The sequence below is a fragment of the Genypterus blacodes genome, unplaced genomic scaffold (assembly GCF_046128005.1).
Source record: "Genypterus blacodes isolate CSIRO-AG114 ecotype Tasmania unplaced genomic scaffold, CSIRO-AGI_Gbla_v1 ptg000027l_1, whole genome shotgun sequence".
Taxonomy (NCBI): Eukaryota; Metazoa; Chordata; class Actinopteri; order Ophidiiformes; family Ophidiidae; genus Genypterus; species Genypterus blacodes.
In genome coordinates, this window is record NW_027466840.1 from 747,360 (window position 1) to 767,193 (window position 19,834).

The window sequence follows — 19,834 nt, forward strand, 5'->3', positions numbered from 1 at the left end:
CCCTAATACTCTTCAACCGATACTGTCTTCTTACAGCAAGATAGTCAGTGTTTCTTATTGTGGCTTTTTCAGTTTCCCCCCCATATTTTCCTTTTTTTCCTTGTCACTTCCTTGCTACGAGTAGCTGAATGTACTTTAAATCCGACAGCTCTCCTACCCGTTGAAATTATTGCACTAAACAAAACTGCCCATTTCACATTTTATTCGACTTCTCAGCTTTTCTTATTGTGTGTGGTCATATTTTGTACCGATTGTGCTGGTGGATTTATATTTCTCTTCTGTGCCCTTAAGGGAAGTACTTGCTCAGACTGATCACTTGGCAGTCTGGTCCTAATGAAGTCTTGAATGTTGTTATAATAAAACGATATTTTGTACATTGCACACTCAAGATCACTAGTAATTACCGCTACTGTCTATTGCCTGCAGATGGCTTTTCTATGGCTCATTACAAGGAGGGCAGAATGGCGACTGGGCGAGATGAATTCCCCCAGTTGGGCAATTGTCAAACTAACAAAGTGGAAAGCTCATTCAGCTGCTGTGCTTTGGTTTATTCTAGCTGACGGCTCGCCTGGACTTGTTGGAGGGGCACCCCTGCTTTGCGACAATGTCCGACCTGGCAGACAGCACCCAGCCCTTTACCCCGGAGCAGTCAGCCTCTTTCACTCCTCCCAGACTGAGAGGTGCACATGCAAGCTTTTTAATGCAATACTAGGTAATTCTGATCAGTACCTTGAACTCATACAATCCTCAGCCGAAACAGGGACCAGATCTAACGTGTTGGAGGAACCAGTGGAGACACTTCAATTCCAGGATCCCATCTTCCAGGATTCCACCTTCCAGGATCCCACCTTCCCTTTTGCAGATATTGGGGAAATACCAATTTTAATGAAGGTAAAAGCCTCCATCTAATTACAATTCAGGTTAGAAGTGACGGATTTAACAATAAATGAGTTCAGACATTTTGGGGAAAGAAAAGAGAATAAAAATCAGTATTCAGCTGGATTGATGAGTGAGTAAACAGATTTGAATGTACTGAACATCAGAGATTTCAAGATGCACAATAACAGCTTCAAAATTATCACCCCTTGATCTCTAAATATAATTTCACTCAATTCTCTTAGGTAACATCTAACCCTTTCTCAGTCAGATATTAGATAAACACACGTCAAAGCTTATTTGTTTAGCTTCTCCTCCACTGCCAAATCTGCACCTAGCCTTTCTCTTGGGACCCGTGCGTTGTTCAGAGGTCGACCTAATATTTTCATGCACTTTCATGAATAACTGTTGAATTATCATCCACAAGGACGAGGAAGCAGATGTGAAAGAATCAGCCAAAGAATGCGGCGAGGAAGTATTGACCTCGGGGAGCAATTTTGAAAGGACCATCACAGTTGTCAAGGGCAACTCCAGTCTCGGTTTGTGTTAATTTCTCTACATTCTGCTATTGTTCCTTTGTTTATTCTCCATTCATCCCTCATAGAAGTGTAAATGAGGTTGCAAGTCTTTACTTTGAGTCAGATGTTATGAATGGCAGATTTGATGCTAAGTGACGGACAATATTTTGGATGTTCTCCAGAGTGAAGGTGTAATTTCACAGCCATACAAGATATTTGCATTTCAAAACCTGCCCCAGGGGCTGCTACCAGCTCGGAGAATACTTAAGTTTCCACTTTTAAAACAAACAGATGATGAAGATGAAGGCACTGTTGCTGGTTTTCACGCTCTTCAAAGCCTTATTAGAAAAATAGTATCTAATTTTGCTTTCTAACACAGTTTGCAGGTCCCCATTCGCTGAAAATAGCAAATATTATCTGGCACGTCGTGTTCTTACATGCAGCAGTTTAACTAAGGCCAAATAAGAAACTTATGTTAGTAATGTCTTTGACTCTAAATACTCCTCTGACAGTTCCAGGTCTCAGTTCAGGTCTTTTTTCTAAAACTGTGAATCTGTAACTTGCTTCATGAGTCTAGTCTTTGTATTTCATCACCATTTTGCCGTGATCTTCCCTGCAGGGATGACCGTGAGCGCCATGAAAGATGGTTTGGGAATGCTGATCCGCAGCATAATCCACGGTGGGTCCATCAGCCGCGATGGACGTCTTGGAGTCGGTGACCTCATCCTGGCAATCAATGGAGAACCCACTGCAAACCTGACAAATGTCCAGGCCCGCGCCATGCTGAGACGGCACTCTCTGATTGGACCTGACCTGGGGTGAGAGAAACCGTTACTAGACTATTTTTACATCAATATCCATACCTGTATACCATATGTATAGCTGAAGTGTTTGGATACCAGTGCCAATTCTAAGCCAATTATTTATTTGCTACTTACTTAGTACATGTTGAGTTTCCCCAACTCTGTCGATTCAGGAATAAGCAAACCGTGTTATCCATTGTTTATAAAGATGACTGCTTGCTGACCTAAACGGTGGTTTGTTAGCTCTGTTGCATAAAAGACAAATCTTCACATTCTAGATCTGCTTGTTCAGCTGAGGACGATCAGTGCCCCTTTTATGTGTGAGTATGCCCTAACCTCCACGCTTGTGGTGTTCTCACAAAAGAGCTGCCATCTTGATTTCTTTCCTCTGATTGTCTCCACCTGCTGCCAGGCCTTCTCACACTCTTCTGCAGTTTTATCCAGACAAAGATGTGGAAACTCATTTGATCTGCCGTTAATTTAAATTCAGTAAAGTGTGTTACCATCATGCCAAGTTGTGGGTTATAATCAAGAAGATTTATTATAATCTAGTATTAACAATATACTCTTCTGTGTGGCAACAACATATAAAATGGGGTCAGTATATATCTATACAATTCTGAAATTAATCTGGATAAATCTGACTGACTGCATCACTCTCTCACTGTTGTATCACACTTTTCCGCATAACTTAATTTTCTTCATTTCTATCACTAACATAGCATGTTTTGTACTTTAATTAACCAAATGAGGTGCTTGATTTTGTTCCTCTCCCATTTATAGCTAAGACAATTATCATTTAAGTTCTGCCATCAATACATTCCATCAGCTGTCATTAGTGCGCCATTCAATGTTAAATGCATCCTTAATTGTTTATAAGTCAATGTTAGATTTTGCCATGTACTCCTAACTGATATGTCCTTCAAAATCTTATATTTTAGATCGAAGTATTCATCACGCGGGCGGTGGCAGGAAATCCAATTTGCTCAGACATTCATGAACAAGGCAAACATCTGTTTTGAGAAGTCACCCGCCAGGGGCTTATTTATAATTCATTGGCATCTCACCTTGTGCTGTTGATGAGCCAAATACAATGGCATGGAATAAGTTCGTTTTTGGTGCGATATTGTGCTCACAGTTATTGGATGAGGTTGAGACGAAGAAGCGTGAATGAGACAGCTTTACAAGAGTCTATATTGTTTCATAAAGGAGTAGGATCCTGACACTTTAATATGGTTTTATGAGAACGCCATTTCTTGTGTTGTCAGCTTGCATTGAATAGTGGCACATGTGTGACGAGTCAATTCCTGTGTCAAATTATTTGTACACTGAACGCAATGACTCTAATGACTCTGTGTGTGTGTGTGTGTGTGTGTGTGTGTGTGTGTGTGTGTGTGTGTGTGTGTGTGTGTGTGTTTTCAGCTTTACATATGTCCCAGCAGAGTATCTGGAAGAGTACAAGGCGAGCCTAGAGCAGGATAAAGATATCATCTACTCAGAAGCAGCCACAGTTCCAGCCCCAAAGTACGTTCCCAAATTCTACCACAGTAACCTTGGTAATGTAACAACACTGCCCAACAGGTATACCCAAGTCAAATGATGTTATCTAGTAAACCTTCACAGTCTAGATGTCTTTTATTTAAATTTAAGACGGTTACCTCAACGAGCACAATGTGGCAAATGTGCTTGTCGTCCAAATATCTTTTATTTGCTCACTGCTTTTGCTTAGAGATGTTCCTAACTTGCCTGAGCGGGAAGATGGCGAGGGAGAGGAGAGTACCTCTTACAGCAACTGGAACCAACCCAGGAAGTGAGTACTCACATCTTTGTTTGGTTATCACACTTCCCAGATTTCAACAGGAAAATGAAAAAAAATTAACTTGTTAATTATGACACCTTGCTTAGAGTGGAGCTCTTCAGAGAACCTGGCAAGTCCCTGGGTATCAGTATCGTCGGGGGTCGAGGGATGGGCAGCCGGCTAAGCAACGGAGAGGTGATGAGGGGCATTTTCATCAAACACATCCTGGAGGACAGCCCCGCCGGACATAACGGGACCTTGAAGACAGGAGACAGGATCGTAGAGGTTTGTACTGCTGTTTGAGACAATAGTAAACACCTTGAACGGTATTTGAAGTGAGATATATATGTGTGATTGTTTTACCCGATATCTCCGGTAACAGGTGGATGGAGTTGACCTAAGAGACGCTAGTCACGAGGAGGCGGTGGAGGCCATACGCAGGGCGGGCAACCCCGTCTCCTTCTTGGTCCAGAGTATTATCCACAGGCCTAGGGTAAGAACTGATCTGCTGACAAAACAAAAACTTTCTCATCATCTGGAGGTCACACAACTCCAATAAGTACAAGTTTATTTCCTCTCTCTTCACCTTTTTTTCCACCCCAAATAAATGTGCTATAGTGTCTGCACAGGCCGCTCGGGGCACTTTCAAATTCAAACTTGCAGTATACGCTACACGTACAGGGTTTAAATGAGGAATGGAAGTCATTTTGAAGACCTTTTTAAGCATTATAGTGACCCTTGTGTGGCACATTAAGTACATTAGCAAGTTTTAACCTTTAAGTGCAACACTCATTAAAAGTAACGGTATTGACAACATCGTTTGTTGTTTGAAAGTGCCCTCAGGCTTCGGAGCACGACTAAGTAGTTTCCTGCTGGGGCTGCGACTGACTTGGATCTCTCATCTTCAATCACTTTCTGTGCATTGTTTTTACACAATATTCCCGCATGCTTTCCTCACCATTTTTGCTCACTCTCACACACACACACAGCTCGTAGTAAGGGACAGGAACATCTTAATTATGAGACAAATCTGAGTAGTAAGATGTTCCCCCAGTCTCTTTAGCATCAAATATTCTCCACAAAATAAACTGCTACTAAACAACTACTTCATAAAGCTATTCACTGTTTTATTACTAACTTGGTTATTGTGATATGACCTGCTTCAGAACTTCATCTCTGTTCCAATATGCTGCTTTCTCAGCCTGACTCAATACATAGTCCAGCTTCCTCGCCTGTGTGTGTGTCTGAGATACACAGCAGCAGTTTAACACGCATGCCACATCACACATGCCAGGTAATTCGTCTCTCTTTTTTGTCTGTCATTTCTTTCCGATCAGCTATCTGTCCGTTCATCTTTATGCTTTCCACAGCCTCTCCCTCCTTCCCCGTCGTTCTTTCTTTCTCTCGCTTACTTCCACCTTTTACTGCTTCTGAGACTTTGATAGATACGTTATGTGTATTGAAGGAAATAAAGACTAAACTAGAATCGGAGATTGTTACTGGGAGAAAAAAAGTGAATTGTCTGCGTTTTTAATATCCAGACAAGCTGTTCCATTTTCTATAACAGAGTAACAAAGGTTGATAAAAGGTTAGCAGGTGATAAAATCAATTCGGCCTCAGGTTGAGAAAACAACTTAGCTGGAGGTGTGAAATGTTGACAATCAAATACAACCACTGGGGAATATTGAATTTTCATCCGCAATAAATGTGTCCGTCCCTATCATCAACTAAACAACAGGGGGAAAAAAAGCAAATCATCCACGCCTCAGTGGAGTGACAGTATATCAAAACACCACATATTCTCACAAAAATGAAACCGGTACAAAGGCAGGGTATACAAATTATTAATACCTCACTGAGCCCGAGTTGTGGCTATCTCAATTTTGCTCACACGTCTTTTAGCCTGAGTAGCTTGAAATATCATTCTGATTGCATAATAGTGTTTGATCTGCATGCTGACTGCAGGTCAGCACTACCATATTTAAAATACAGCCACTGGGGGCCACCCAGATAATCTTCGGATTCCATCCCCAAGTTTCCAATTCTTCTCTTGTAAGCAGTGAATAATCTCAAGGCAGCCTGGAGGAATCATGAAGCATTTTGTTAAACTATTTCAAAGAAAAGAAAAAGGCTTAGCCGTATTTCTTGGGATGTAGAGAAAGCAGCTGTCTTCAAGGAAACTGCCTACTTTAATGGTTAATTTTAATAAAGCCTTGCGGTTTTCCAGTCCTCTATTCACTCTTTTTCTCCCTACAGTCTCCGATTCAATTGTGTGGGTAATGCCCAGCCATCAATATAAAATATCCTTCATGTTGTCAGCTGTTTGTCCTACATGTGTTGCTTTTAGAAGCCGCCCCTGCCCTTTCTGCAGCTTAATAGCCGCCCCGGGTCGAGCACTAATCAAACCTGCTTAGCATCTGCCCTTCCTCAGGTTAGCAAGCTACCCTGAACCTCTGTGTGTGTCTATGCTTGTGCCTTGTCACTTGTGTGAGCGAGTCAAGTAGAGTATGTGTGTGTGTGGACGTTTCTGTAATTACAAACATTTGTGTTTATTGTCTGTATGTGTACATTTGCTATATATATATTTTTTTCAAATACTTTTCCCCGGTCCAATAGCGTGTGCTGCCTCTACCTCCTGATTCCCGTTGTCTCTCTGTTATATCAAGTGAAAAGTTAAATTCACAGTCAAGGCTTTTACAGTAATTGCTTTTTTATTCTCCCCCTTTCTCCTGCTTTGACAGCCTATTTTCTCCAATTATCCATGAAACATGGCCCCAAGTGTCTCAGTGCCAGGGTAACAAGAAAATAAGACAGAAAGCAGTCTACACAAATAGTACGATGTGAAGATCTATAAACTACAATAGTGTCTTCACAATGCCAATGATTTTCAGCCTATTGAATGGGGATAAATGGCCTAGCTTGGACAGACGTTTTGACTCGTCAGCGTTTTGGCATGCTTGAATGTGTCATTTGTCTGCTTTTGCCTGAGATTATAATCGGGTTTCATCACTCATGAGGGGAGCAAGTCCAATGTTTCCTTTTATTTCAGCATTTACTTCACTTCCCCTTTTAACATTAATGTGCAGATGCCATTTCAGGATATGGCATATGGTGCATGGCAATAGTTTGTCACTTAACACTCAAGATTTAGTTTGAATTTACTATCAATAGTTTTAGGATTGCTGTATTTTCATTTTGCTGCAAAACAATACAGCCATTCATTCGTTGTTCATTGACACAGAAATGAACTTGATCTCCATGTGTGTCTCAAATTAATATGTACTACATGTGCCCAACTTATGCACAACAGTCATCGATGGCAGATTCCAAGGATGAGACAGCTGGAACCGTGACAAGGGACACGGACAAGGTGTGTATTTCTAATGATCCTCCCCCAGGAGCATATATCAATATGTTTGCAAGGTGCTTCCCATTGAAATAGCCGAGGTTTTGGAAGTAATATTTCAAACAAAAACTGCCATTTTTGAGTAGCTAGATTGCAGAGTCTAGTGTCATCAACAAAAGCTTCACAATACCTGAAACTCATGACACACTGTCGGTATTTGTCTACAAATAACTGTCATAAATGTGTTGTCTCATGAAGTTGTTGCCGTTTGTCTCTTCTCTGTAGGAGGGTGACAGTCACAATAGACTTTACCTCAGCCTCTCCCCAACTAACCCTTTCACTCCTACTCCGTTTAAGGTTTGTGGGTGTCTGTGTTGTGCTTTCCTCTCCCCCTCGGATGCTTGCACAGATATGTTGATATATTATGCGAGTCATATATTCAACATACAATCTGTTGCTGCACCTGCATTCATTCATTCCTTACTTACATCTCTTCTTTCTTTTCTCCTTTCCTTTAATTGGGGGATTTTAAGGGGTTTCAGCAGTTCATTCAATGGTTGCCAAAGCTAATTTAACATTTCTGGCTTTGGCAAAAAATTTATAATCAGCTTTAATAGAAAACATGTTCTATTATGATCATGATTACTTGCTTTCAGGTAAGTAGGCATATGAATGTTTTATCAATGATATATTATCAACCTAATTGTACTTTTATTCATATTTCAATTAATTACACATTGTTGTATTTAGAAATAATTAGATAAACCGTTTTATATAACTCAATATTGCATTACCATTTGGTAATTCTCTGCCTACAACTAACAGCTTGACAAAGCTAATGAAGCATATTGCCTCTGATGATTACACCAGCCGCTCTTGTTTGCTTCCTGTGTCTATCGTTACAGAAAATGTTCATCCAATGACGAGTCTTTCTCTCCCTTTACCTTTCTTTAATATACCAATTCCAACTCCATGTGCGGCGCGGCAGCTGACGAAGCGGGAAGCGGGGAAAGTATCACCCACCAGCATTGCCCTGGCCCTGCCTGTGATGCCCCACGTGGGAGAGACGGATACAGACACGCTGACAGAGATTCCTGGGAGATGTGCTGAGGCTGATGAGGAGGAGGAGGAGGAAGAGGAGGAGGAGGGGGAGGAGGAGGAGGAGGAGGATGAGTTTGGATACAGCTGGAGTGAGTTCCTGTTCTTTATCTCTGAGGGTACATTGCAGGCACAGTTAGGTGTAGTAAAAACATATTTCAAAACATTTTAACTGGCTATGTCTCACAAGCCACATCACAGGTACATTCAAAGAAGACTAACAAAAACGCATCAGAAATGTGTGGCATGAATGCACCAATGCAAAGAAAATGCCAGGTGTTCAATTACAAGGGATGGTGTGATAGCCTTTGGTTCATTATTGGGAACATGCACACCAGAAAGTTTCATTTGAAAAGGATTGGGTCCTTATTGTGTGTGTGTACATGCAGCATGCAGTAATACCTAGCTACCACTAGAGGTCATCCACATCACGGTTGTCTTGCCGACCTGCTGTATATATACATCCAGAAATTGCAATATAAGTGCTCTGCATCACAGGAACGTTCAAGGTAGCCACACTTCAGCGAAACCTGAAGGACTCTATGTCCTGTTTGAGCTATTAGCATCCTGCAGATGCAATAATGTGAACTGTGGAGTGAACTTCAAGGAGAATGAGTCACATTCAAGCAGCCAGCATAAAAGACAGACCTCCAGCCCCCAAACACCTGAGACCGTGTGTGTGTGTGTGTGTGTTTGAAAGAGAAAGAGTGCCTGTCCTGTGGGGATAAGATTGATGAGGCTGGGTTTGTGGAGGTGAGTTGTGGAGATTAGCACAGGACTGATGGTTGAACAGTGGCAGGGAGCCCAGAACAACAGGAGCTCATTGGTCTGAACACTGGCTATCTAACACAACAGAGACAGGAGAGGAGGCTGGATGGAGAGAAAGATAGAAGGGAGTGAAAGAGAATGGGTAGCAGGGACAAGGGGAGAGACACAACAGACATGATGAAGACGAAGAGATAGAAGGTGAGAGTAGTACAAACTTAGCTGCCTCACATTTGAAACTTTTTTCCTTTACTATTTACTTTTTCATACCTGTCTATCCTATAAAATCCAAATCCGTGCCCTATCTTCAGTGCTCAATACACAACACAAACTGAGATGGTACCTCAACCTTGGCACTCGTCAGTAGCACTGCCAGTCTACAGACATGTCATCTGTCTCCTTCACCCTCAACTTTCTCTTTTTCAGATAACATAATCCAGCGCTATGGAGACCTTCCAGGTGGGCTACACATGATTGAGCTGGAGAAGGGCAAGACGGGACTGGGCCTCAGCCTGGCGGGAAACAGGGACCGTTCTCGCATGAGTGTGTTCGTGGTGGGAATAGACCCCAGTGGGGCCGCCGGTAGGGACGGACGCATGGTTGTGGGAGATGAACTGCTGGAGGTGAGTCATTATTGACTTTGTTGAGTGGGTTTTGTGAGCCGAGCGATGATCGGTTTGATCAATGGTGAGAAAACGCGTGGAGACATAATGCTGTTTTGTTCCCTTTCAGATCAATGGGCAGGTCCTGTACGGCCACAGTCACCAGAATGCATCCTCCATCATTAAGAGCTCACCATCCAACGTCAAAATCATTTTTGTCAGGTAGGGAAAATACACACTAATCTCTCCATTTTAGACCTCTGAAAAGATGGTGTGTGGAAATGTTTTTCATTAACTTGTTGTGAATGCTTGAAATGAAAATTGACCTTAGATAAAAGTTCAAGAACAGTGTAATTTACTACAAAATCCAATAGAGGGAGCTATTGCAATTAAACAGAAGCATGCAGATGATGAAGGTAAAAGAATGATCACAGTCCATGCACAGCACTGACTAAATGACCCTGGAATCATGCACAAATTAACCAAGAAACACATGCATTACCTAAAAAATCATCAATCCAACAGATTTAGCTCTGTATACATTTACTTAACAATAAACACAATGGCTAATGGCTTCACAGTATACTCAGATTATTTTCCTCAACACAATTTAACTGCAATTACTGGTACCCCTGCTTAAAACATGGACAAAGAGGGTCTCAAGTATGTAATTGGTGATTCACAAAGCACCATATTTCATCTGTGGCCTTCCTCCTCCAAACAGTCTTTGTCAGGGTTACACAATTTAACCTTCTGATTAACTGTACCTTGTATGGTCTTCCTGACCCCCCCTAAAAAGAGACACCGTGAGTCATCAGTATTTCTGCAGTTACAGCCTGTCGCCCAAACACTCACATGCCCACACACGTGATGTCATGAGGAGCGTTGGTTTACATGAATTATGACTATCTGGAACAGGAACACAGAGGCACTGGACCAGATGGCTGTAGGACCAGTGAGAGAACATGAGGAGGATGCAGTGGAGCCCCACTCTGAGGTACAACTTAAGGCCAAACACGTGCGCACACACACACACACACACACACACACACACACACACACACACACACACACACACAGATTAACACTGATATGCAGATTAATTGTTTTTGTTAATCTTTTAGATTTCAACGCAACTCTTGCTTAGGCAGAATTAATTCCTCAATGTCTTTCAAAAGAATTTGAACTCAAAACAACATTTTGGCATTTTTCTGACACTGAGAGAATATCCAATCATATTTCCAGGCTCTAGCAATTCTACTCAGAGGTTGTTGTTGTTTTTTTACCACATCTATGATTTAGTTTGTATCCTGTTTGTTTGCTCTGAAAAGTTCCTTTAGGGGAGTTCTCAACTTGCCTGTCTGTAGCTCCAGCTGTTGGTGATTTTGCTACCCAAGCCACTTGCAGACCACAAACACAAGTTTTGTAGACAAACAAAGACACACAGGCATCCCCTCCACTAATCTAGCCACCAACCAAAAGGAATGCACAAACAAAAGTTAAAGTTTTAAAAATTCACACCAATTTACATTTGTTTCCTTACACCTACAGTCAACCAGCGCTGATTGTGATGCTGACACTTCAGAGTATGTGCATCATATCACAAACCTGAAGGTGAGATCAACTGACACATACACTAATGACGTCTTGTTGGTTTAACAAACGAATGTGAACAGAATGAAGATAAAGTCTGATATTGTTGTAAACCATGCAGCAAAGACAAAGACATGGTAATGAAAGATAACGACAGGGGGAAGCACACAAATTCCGCTACGTCTGACAAAGTACAAGACAGAGATAGGAAACGAGACAGAAAATTGCCAGCTGGAAGATTGAAGCAAACAAAAGTGACTGTGAACTAAATGAATGTGAAAAGAGCTGTGCAGCTCCAAAGGTTCTTAAAGACAAAGGCAGAACCTAAGAGACCGTCAGGAGAGACAGAGAGGGAGAGGAAGGTAACACATCAGTGCATGAGAAAGCAAAGCACCTGGATGGGAGCCCCAGTCTGGGACTGTCCATATGGTATACATAAGGCAACAGGGGATGAGTGTGTAAAGGCAGCATCTGTCAAGCCCAACTATACAGTATGTACACAGAAGAATACAGAAACTCCTTTTGGGAAAACGAAAGATCAGAGGGGGATTTTGCTCTGTGATTACGTAAGAGTTAAAGCTACATATAACAGGGTGGAAGGGACAAACAAATGCTCGCATTTATCCAGTTATGTGATTCCCTCACAGGATGACGGTGGCCTCGGCATCACCTTTGTCGAGGGGAACAGCGAGAGTGGAGTTGAAATTGAGAGTTTATCTGAAGTGAGAGGCCACACAGGGAACGTATGTCATGTACAATACAGAACAATAACATCACACAGTTGTGTGTGTTTGCTGATCAAAGTGACAATGTGCTCCACACAGGAGGACTGCATAAGACCTGGAGATAAACTCTTAGCTGTGAATGGTGAATCAGTGCTGGGCTACACTGTGGACATGGTAAGTCCCTGTCAATGCAAAGTGTAGGAACTATAAGCAGCAGCTACAGCTGCATGGGAAGCCAGAGCACGATTAGGTTTTGTAATGTGTTATAGGTCAACTCTCTGCTGAGGAAAGCCAAAGGTCCAGTGAAGCTAACCTTCTCTACAAATGAGCCGTTCTCCTTCCCCCCTCTCCAGTCTCCCACACAGGACGGGGGCAGCTCTGACGGACTCTTCCCGTGTATACCCAGCATGCCGATTGGAGCTACAGCTACCCTGGGTCAACTAGAAGCGGAAGCACTCGGCAGTAAGTCAGCTTACACAATCCCCGGGCTGCTGGCCACCCCGTCGCCCTCCATTTCCTGCTGACATGAATGAGTCGATTATATAATTTGTACAGACAGAAGCTCACAAACTACAGTAGCTGCACTGCTACTGAAAAAACACAAAACCAACGCGACCCCTTTGCCCTTTTTTCTAGGCCAAAGTCGCTCTTCTACCCCCGCTACGCTGGCCTCCGACCCTGCGACGTGCCCCATCATCCCCGGCTGTGAGACCACCATCGACATCTCCAAGGGCCGAACAGGCCTGGGCCTCAGCATAGTCGGGGGCTATGACACCCTGCTGGTAGGAACAAAGAGTATCCCCTGTTAATGGGGTTGCATCACTGCATCAAAGGGCCGCAGTCACTAGGAGTCAAAAACAATCTTTGAGTCGATTATAATTGATTTAAGAACATAAATGAAATGTGGCTTTCACAAACTGTGGAAATGTTAAGTGTGCAGGCCACAGTGACATTTCCTTACCAATTACACACTCGCACATTTGACTAGACAATACACAAACAAGCCTGTGCCACCCACTTGGATTCTTTGGTGGTATAACTCAAAATACCCACGGAGGCTCGGGAATATAGGAAATGATGTTGTCACAGTCGTTCTCCTCCTCCTCCTCCTCGGGCCATCTATTCTATCTGCTCAGTCAGGCTTGGGGGAGCAGCTCTATTGTCTAGCCATGAACAGACAATATGGAGGCCTGGAATGCAACCTCTGAACCCCAGATGACACTCATACCGGAATGCAGAGAAACACGCTGGCAGCCCAGAACACACACACACTCACAAACCAACCAAACCACGTGTCTGTTTGATGACTTATGACTGATTATGAGTGATTTTAGCCATATTTGTATGCATTCATTCACTCAGAACAGACTAGCACCATTTGGATTTACAGTCCCCATCATGCATCACTCTATCAACATTATCACCTGTTCTCACATTCAATCTCCACATTCTCCCTTGAGAGCATTTTCCTTCGCTCGCTTATTCTCAGACAGTTCCTGTTTACCTTGTTCTGCACTCTCTTACTCTTTTAACCTCTCTCTCTCTCTCTCTCTCTCTCTCCCCAGGGGGCCATCATTATCCATGAGGTTTATGAAGAAGGGGCAGCCTCCAAAGACGGCAGGCTCTGGGCAGGAGACCAAATCCTGGAGGTGTGGTGCAGTATAATCAGCGGCATTTGCGTCGCGCGACCCAGCTACGTCTGACGCTGAACGCGCTTGACATCATTAAGAAGTGCCTGAGGAGATTTAGCTCTATATGAAAGCAGGTTTCCAAGTTCAGTCAAAGCCCCGGGAAGAAATTTCAGCTTGCAAGATTACATGACTGTGAAATACACGTTACATGATTAAGAGCAGCACAAAAATCTGTTCTAATACTAGATGATGTAAAAATCAGGTAAATGTAGCAAACGGCAAGTAACCCAACTAAGAATAACCTGACATCTTGCTTTATGGAGGTCAGGGGTGGTTCTCACAACATTAGTCGTGCTTGTTTGAAAATGGATCTGAAATGAAAGACATGCATCCACACACACACACACACACGCACACACACACACACACACACACACACAACCCTGTGACTTATCTGCTCCCTTGTATTCCTTTCTGGCCCCAAGCCATGTCTTTAGGAACAGTGTCAGAGATGAAAAATGAAAAAGCGTTTTCCCCGGCCAGAGAATTCCTTTTCATGTCCATGGTTTAAAGCTAATGGGGTATTTCCCCCTTTAATGTGGACTACTTGAGCTTCTCACAGACTTCTGTGGGAAAGCCACGACCCGTTGCCTTAATAAAAGTGTTCTTGCGTCATCATGCAATTTTCCCATTCTGATGACTAAACTCATAGCAATGGAGTTTGTTTTTTTGTTGGTGCAGTGAAACAATTGAAGAAAACTGCATGCAGTGAATTGTTCGATACAGATTAGATCCAAATATCTGACGACACGAACGCGTGTGTTACCACAGGTGAACGGCATCGACCTGCGCGCCGCCAGTCACGACGAGGCCATCAACGTGCTGAGGCAGACCCCACAGCGAGTGCAGCTGAGCGTCTACAGGGACGAGGCCCAGTACAAGGAGGAGGACCTGTGGGACTCCTTCACCGTGGAGCTCCACAAGAAGCCTGGCCAGGGCCTGGGCCTCAGCATTGTCGGGAGACGGTGAGTGGGCGCACAATTTAACAAGGACTACACTGCGCTTTTCCATTTTCTGGTTATTTTGACATCATATACATGCTAGAGAACACAGGCTTGCTTGGAATTTAGTCATGAACGTCTAGTTTTGGACAGTAACTGTATGATTTCTCTTTTTTAATGCAGCTCACGCCAGCAGAGGTAAACCGTTGTTAAGAGACCTGTATTTAAATGTGTAGTGATTTAGAGAAATGCCACTTACAGTCCTCAAAACACACCTGTAAACACACACAGACATACCCACACACACACACATCCTATAGATTTTGCCAGCCAGCACATGCAAAACCATAGCATGCAGAGAAACCTCCCCACATATGTTTGTTTCCAGTCTGTAGCAACTTCCCCACATGGAACCTTCAACATTGCTCGGTTCAGTTGTCGGAGTTGGCCAGTGGTTTTCAGTGTTCAAGCATTTTTCTAATCCTGAAGGGTGCTGTCACCCTTGAGGAACAGCAGCTAATAGGAGTCTAGGTAGGACTTTAGGGGTCAAACAGTGGAGCTACATGGAAAGTAAACCTCTTGTTCCTGTAAAGTTGCATGTGGCAAAAGGCTTGTTTACCCTGCTGTCACTCAGGTGTGTGTAGTGTGAGGAATAATGCGCCTCCAGGGCTAACTCCTAGGTATGGCTTTTGCAGACGATAACACATCACGTGTGTGAGGATAGCTGGTGGCCAGATTTGTCCAAATGTGTGCGTTTGTGTAAGTGTGTGTATCACTTCTTTAGAAAACTCAGTGGAGGAGTTAATTTGCAGACAAGGCTTCACAACTACGGGGGCACGCGTCTCAAATTGGGGCTAAACGGGAACAGACTCGGCAGCAATGAGTCGATCAACTTTCAACGTCGCTCTCAACCTGCGTGTCTGCCCCAGCAAATCCCAGCGGTTTGCTGCACCAGTGGAAAAAACAACGGAGCTGCTCGCGGATGGAAAAGACTAACGAAAAAACCCTTTGCTAAAACGGAAAGCACAAGCTAGCAGTTAGTGGTGAGGCGCGGTGACAGCCAAGTATCTCTGGCAGCGCGGATGGAAGGGGGATCAAGTTACCTTTCCTCACAGCTCTCAGCGTGTGTTTGTCTTGATCCACGTGGAGACTGGCACCTCACAAACGCAGCAGAGATGCACAGCTGGAAAAAAAGACGTTTCTTCCCTTATTATTGTGTATTTCTTCAATTCTGTGCTGACGCGGTTTAATCTTAACAAATGCCTCGGGGAGGGGAAAGGCAGATATTTTGTCTGTGATGCCACTTTTAAGATTTTGTCTTATTTTCACAGATTTGTTGCAACAGAAGAGTGATTATTTGCACACAGAGGAAGGAGTTTGCTTTCTTATACAGTAGCTCCCACTTAATGTATCCTTGCCAGCAAAACAGAGACACACTCAGTAAATAACCTTGTATCTTTCCCTCCTCTCAGGAACGACACAGGAGTGTTTGTGTCCGACATCGTGAAAGGAGGTCTGGTGGAATCCGACGGCCGACTGATGCAAGGAGACCAGATCCTGTCTGTCAACGGCGAGGACGTCCGATCCGCTACCCAGGAAGCAGTGGCTGCTCTACTCAAGGTACAACGTCTGATCCATCGCTGCCACATTACACCACCAAGCAATACTGATCGCTTGTTTAATAATCCCCCTCTCGTTGCAGTGCTGCGTGGGGCCTATAAAACTGGAAGTGGGGAGGTTTAAAGCCGGCCCCTTCCACTCTGAAAGAAGGCTGTCTCAGAGCAGTCAGGTAACGCAGCGCTCTGTTCCCTTCACTTCATATCTTATCAGTTTAACCTGGAACACATATCAGCTCCTTGGAAATGAAGGATAGATATGAACAGAGCTGATTCTTTTGTTTCAGATGAGTGAGCTGAGCGGCTCTAAGGGTGCTCACTCAGGTTCGGACTCTGGAAACCTTCACGGTGACCTTGATCAAAGTAAAAGTCAAGAATGTGAGTGTCCTCCGCTGTAGAACCACGCCATTTCTGGATCGACAGAAACTCTAAACTGTGTTTGTTTGCTTCCTCTCAGCTGCAGATCATCAAGACATCAGGACGGTGGAGTTCACCAAAGGTCCCAATGATTCTCTGGGTATCAGTATCGCAGGCGGAGTGGGCAGCCCGCTGGGTGACATACCCATCTTCATCGCCATGATGAACCCCGTTGGCCTGGCCGCTCAGACACAGAACCTCAAGGTGCCGACCCGCCGCATTTACGTCACGTCTGCGCGCCGGCAATGTTTGTGTGGGGTTGAATGTGAATCTCAAACATTTACAGCCGGCTCGTTCCCACTCATCACGCATCCTTAAACCCTCCGAAAGGTCAAGAGTCTCCAGGCTTTTAGCGGCGACCTCCAGCCCGCAGTAAAGAGACACACAGGCCGACAATTGCGGCTTTGTGCGACCCCGACTGGAGGAGGACAATAAGCAGATACTAAATCTCCCACTCCTGCATTCACACTGCAGAACAGAGGGACTCAGTGAAATGAATGAGGCTTGAATCTTGAATAGTGTATTCATAGCAGACAGAATGAGAAATGAGAGCGTAATGAAATAACAGCTGAACACAGGCTGGGGCTTTGCTTGTTTTATGGCATATTGAAGGAACTTGTCACTGCCGGTCCAAGCTGTTTGGCATTTGAACAGATTTCCGGAACAACAAAAAATGGATGCGTTTATTCTCTCGTGCCTTCTTGTAATTCTCCAGATCGGGGACCGGATCGTCAGCATCTGTGGGACCCCGGCTGAAGGCATGAGCCACGCACAGGCCGTCGCCCTGCTCAAGAACGCCATGGGCACTATACAGCTGCAGGTCCCTCTCTCTCACACACACACACACACACACCTTTCTCACCTACTATCTCTCTCTCTCTCGCTTTGAAGAACAAACCAGCAGACACATTGAGATAATCCACAGTAGAGCCACCTTTTATCTTTCACTTTATCAGTGTTCAAAGATTTGGCCTGAAAACAACAGTGGAAGGACGCCGGCAGTAGTAGACTTTGAAATACCATAAAACCCGTCTGCTTGCCCAGCACTACCAGCGTGCTGCAGATCATTATCTGACCCAGTAAATCAGGTTTTTTTCTGCAGCACAGCGTTCGGGTAATAATCGTGCATTTGTGCGCTCTTGTTCCCTGTAAGGTGGTGGCGGGCGGCGACACCACGGTGACCGGGGCGTCTCAGGAGCAGACGGCAGGAGGCCTCACGCCAAGCTGCATCTTCCAAGACGACCTGGGGTAATGATCGATTCGTTACGGCAAAACAGTGACGTAGAGCTGTGTGGTAACAGCCATCCGGTGTGTGTGTAAACTGTCCCGTCTGTCCTTCAGCCCACCGCAGTATAAGACCATCACGCTTGACAGAGGACCGGACGGGCTGGGGTTCAGCATCGTCGGCGGGTACGGCAGCCCGCACGGAGACTTACCCATCTATGTGAAAACCGTGTTTGGAAAGGCGAGTGGAACATTTCATCTGCGCGACACACTCTCAGATCCACGACTTACAGCTTTGTAACCCGCGCCTGCGTTTGTCGTTTAGGGGGCGGCGGCAGAGGACGGGCGTCTGAAGCGAGGGGACCAGATAATGGCTGTCAACGGCCAGACTCTGGAGGGCGTCACCCACGAAGAAGCCGTCGGCATCCTGAAGAGGACCAAAGGAGCCGTCACGCTCACCGTGCTGTCGTAGACACGCCCCGCACACATGCAAACACACGCAGCAGACACACTCGCAGCAGACACACCCGCTCACCGCTTCTCCTGCACCGACACACTTAAAGCGTAGCGATACACACAGAGCATGTGCGATCATGCCTAGTGGAAGAAATGACAGCAGCAATATATCACAACTGTGTTTTTATATGAAATTCACCCTTACACAGTTACACTATCATACACTGGTAACTATGAAGAAGCTCAACACTGTGATCCACGCCGACTGCTAACAGATTACAAAGTCCTGTATCAAACCGGTCTTTTATTATTTAGCAGTCGCCCAAATTGCTCTTGAAAGGCACAAACTTGAGGTTGAAATGTGCTGTAAATAGTTCAAACCGTTCTATTCCATGACTCTGGATTGAAGTATTCGTTGGACACTGGCACAAATATTTTTATATTGTATTTGTCTGTTGTATTATCCGTGCGATCAAAGTTGTTGTACGCCCTTTACTCAGTAAGAGAACAAATCTACATCTGATTGAAATGAAGAAATTCAGAGTAGCAGGATGAAGCTAAGAGCCGTGCTAACAGCATTATCTGTCTTTAAGTTGCACCGCTGTTGGTTATTGATCAAACTTCCACTTATCTGAAAAAACAAATAATTATGTAACTGCTGTTAATCGTTCAACGGATGACAGATTCACTGTGAAGTCGGATTTTATGAATACAGTGTTTGAGCACGACTCACTGGAAATGTAGTGCTGCTTAAGCCGGAGTAGAAGGTATGATGACAGTATTTGGATTTGTTTTTAAAAAAAGTGTTAATTAACGATCACCTCCTGCTAAATGTGCAGAAACGTACATGAAGGAGCGATCATAGGGGAACTGGTTCTTATTCCACCCCGACTGGTATTGATCACATCACTCAAAGCCCAAAGTCGTGCTGTGTAAGGTTTCTTGAAGTGATTTGAGTGTGAGATGATTGGTTTAGTGTTGTAGTTAGAGTTCTCCTCACCTTAAATGTGTCTCCTGTCAAAGTGACAGAATAAAATTTATTCTCACACTGAATTGATTAAAAGTGACCTTTGAGCTCAAACGTTTGGACTCCTTCTCTTCTACCTTTGTCAACTTACATTTTCAGAATCCTCCTCCTGACTAAATCTGCTCTGTCGTGTTTTACAGAATACATACAGTATGTGCCACGCATTTTCTGAGGGAGATTAAAGTAATTTACCGTTACTGAAGGTCACATTTTGATGTAAGTCTTGAGTCATATGCTGGCAAATTAAACTTACACAAAGAGATTTATAGATATGGGATAATGAGGCTAGGTGGAACAGCACTTGAAAAGACTCTGTTGTCACTTTAGACTTCATCAAG

At 44.0% G+C, this 19,834-nt stretch overlaps 1 protein-coding gene across 2 annotated transcripts in view; it reads left to right on the forward strand.

Annotated features, from left to right (window-relative positions):
* Positions 1-19,550, forward strand: part of mpdz (multiple PDZ domain crumbs cell polarity complex component) — a 37,097-nt gene extending 17,547 nt beyond the window's left edge. The window contains exons 20-49 of one of the 2 annotated variants that reach the window (XM_076143812.1): positions 557-680; positions 761-891; positions 1,304-1,415; positions 2,014-2,212; positions 2,476-2,517; positions 3,620-3,721; positions 3,927-4,007; positions 4,103-4,280; positions 4,378-4,488; positions 7,306-7,365; positions 7,627-7,698; positions 8,330-8,531; positions 9,631-9,827; positions 9,937-10,028; positions 10,725-10,803; positions 11,358-11,420; positions 12,047-12,142; positions 12,224-12,298; positions 12,478-12,586; positions 12,761-12,906; positions 13,690-13,773; positions 14,587-14,780; positions 16,229-16,376; positions 16,459-16,545; positions 16,660-16,750; positions 16,830-16,993; positions 17,505-17,609; positions 17,943-18,037; positions 18,131-18,254; positions 18,339-19,550. In XM_076143812.1, coding sequence (XP_075999927.1) covers positions 557-680; positions 761-891; positions 1,304-1,415; positions 2,014-2,212; positions 2,476-2,517; positions 3,620-3,721; positions 3,927-4,007; positions 4,103-4,280; positions 4,378-4,488; positions 7,306-7,365; positions 7,627-7,698; positions 8,330-8,531; positions 9,631-9,827; positions 9,937-10,028; positions 10,725-10,803; positions 11,358-11,420; positions 12,047-12,142; positions 12,224-12,298; positions 12,478-12,586; positions 12,761-12,906; positions 13,690-13,773; positions 14,587-14,780; positions 16,229-16,376; positions 16,459-16,545; positions 16,660-16,750; positions 16,830-16,993; positions 17,505-17,609; positions 17,943-18,037; positions 18,131-18,254; positions 18,339-18,485 — 3,510 coding nt within the window. In that variant the 3' untranslated portion in view covers positions 18,486-19,550. The remainder of the gene's footprint in view (positions 1-556; positions 681-760; positions 892-1,303; positions 1,416-2,013; positions 2,213-2,475; positions 2,518-3,619; positions 3,722-3,926; positions 4,008-4,102; positions 4,281-4,377; positions 4,489-7,305; positions 7,366-7,626; positions 7,699-8,329; positions 8,532-9,630; positions 9,828-9,936; positions 10,029-10,724; positions 10,804-11,357; positions 11,421-12,046; positions 12,143-12,223; positions 12,299-12,477; positions 12,587-12,760; positions 12,907-13,689; positions 13,774-14,586; positions 14,781-16,228; positions 16,377-16,458; positions 16,546-16,659; positions 16,751-16,829; positions 16,994-17,504; positions 17,610-17,942; positions 18,038-18,130; positions 18,255-18,338) is intronic. The other variant, XM_076143813.1, reaches the window with a different exon arrangement.
* Positions 19,551-19,834: the final 284 nt, after the last annotated feature.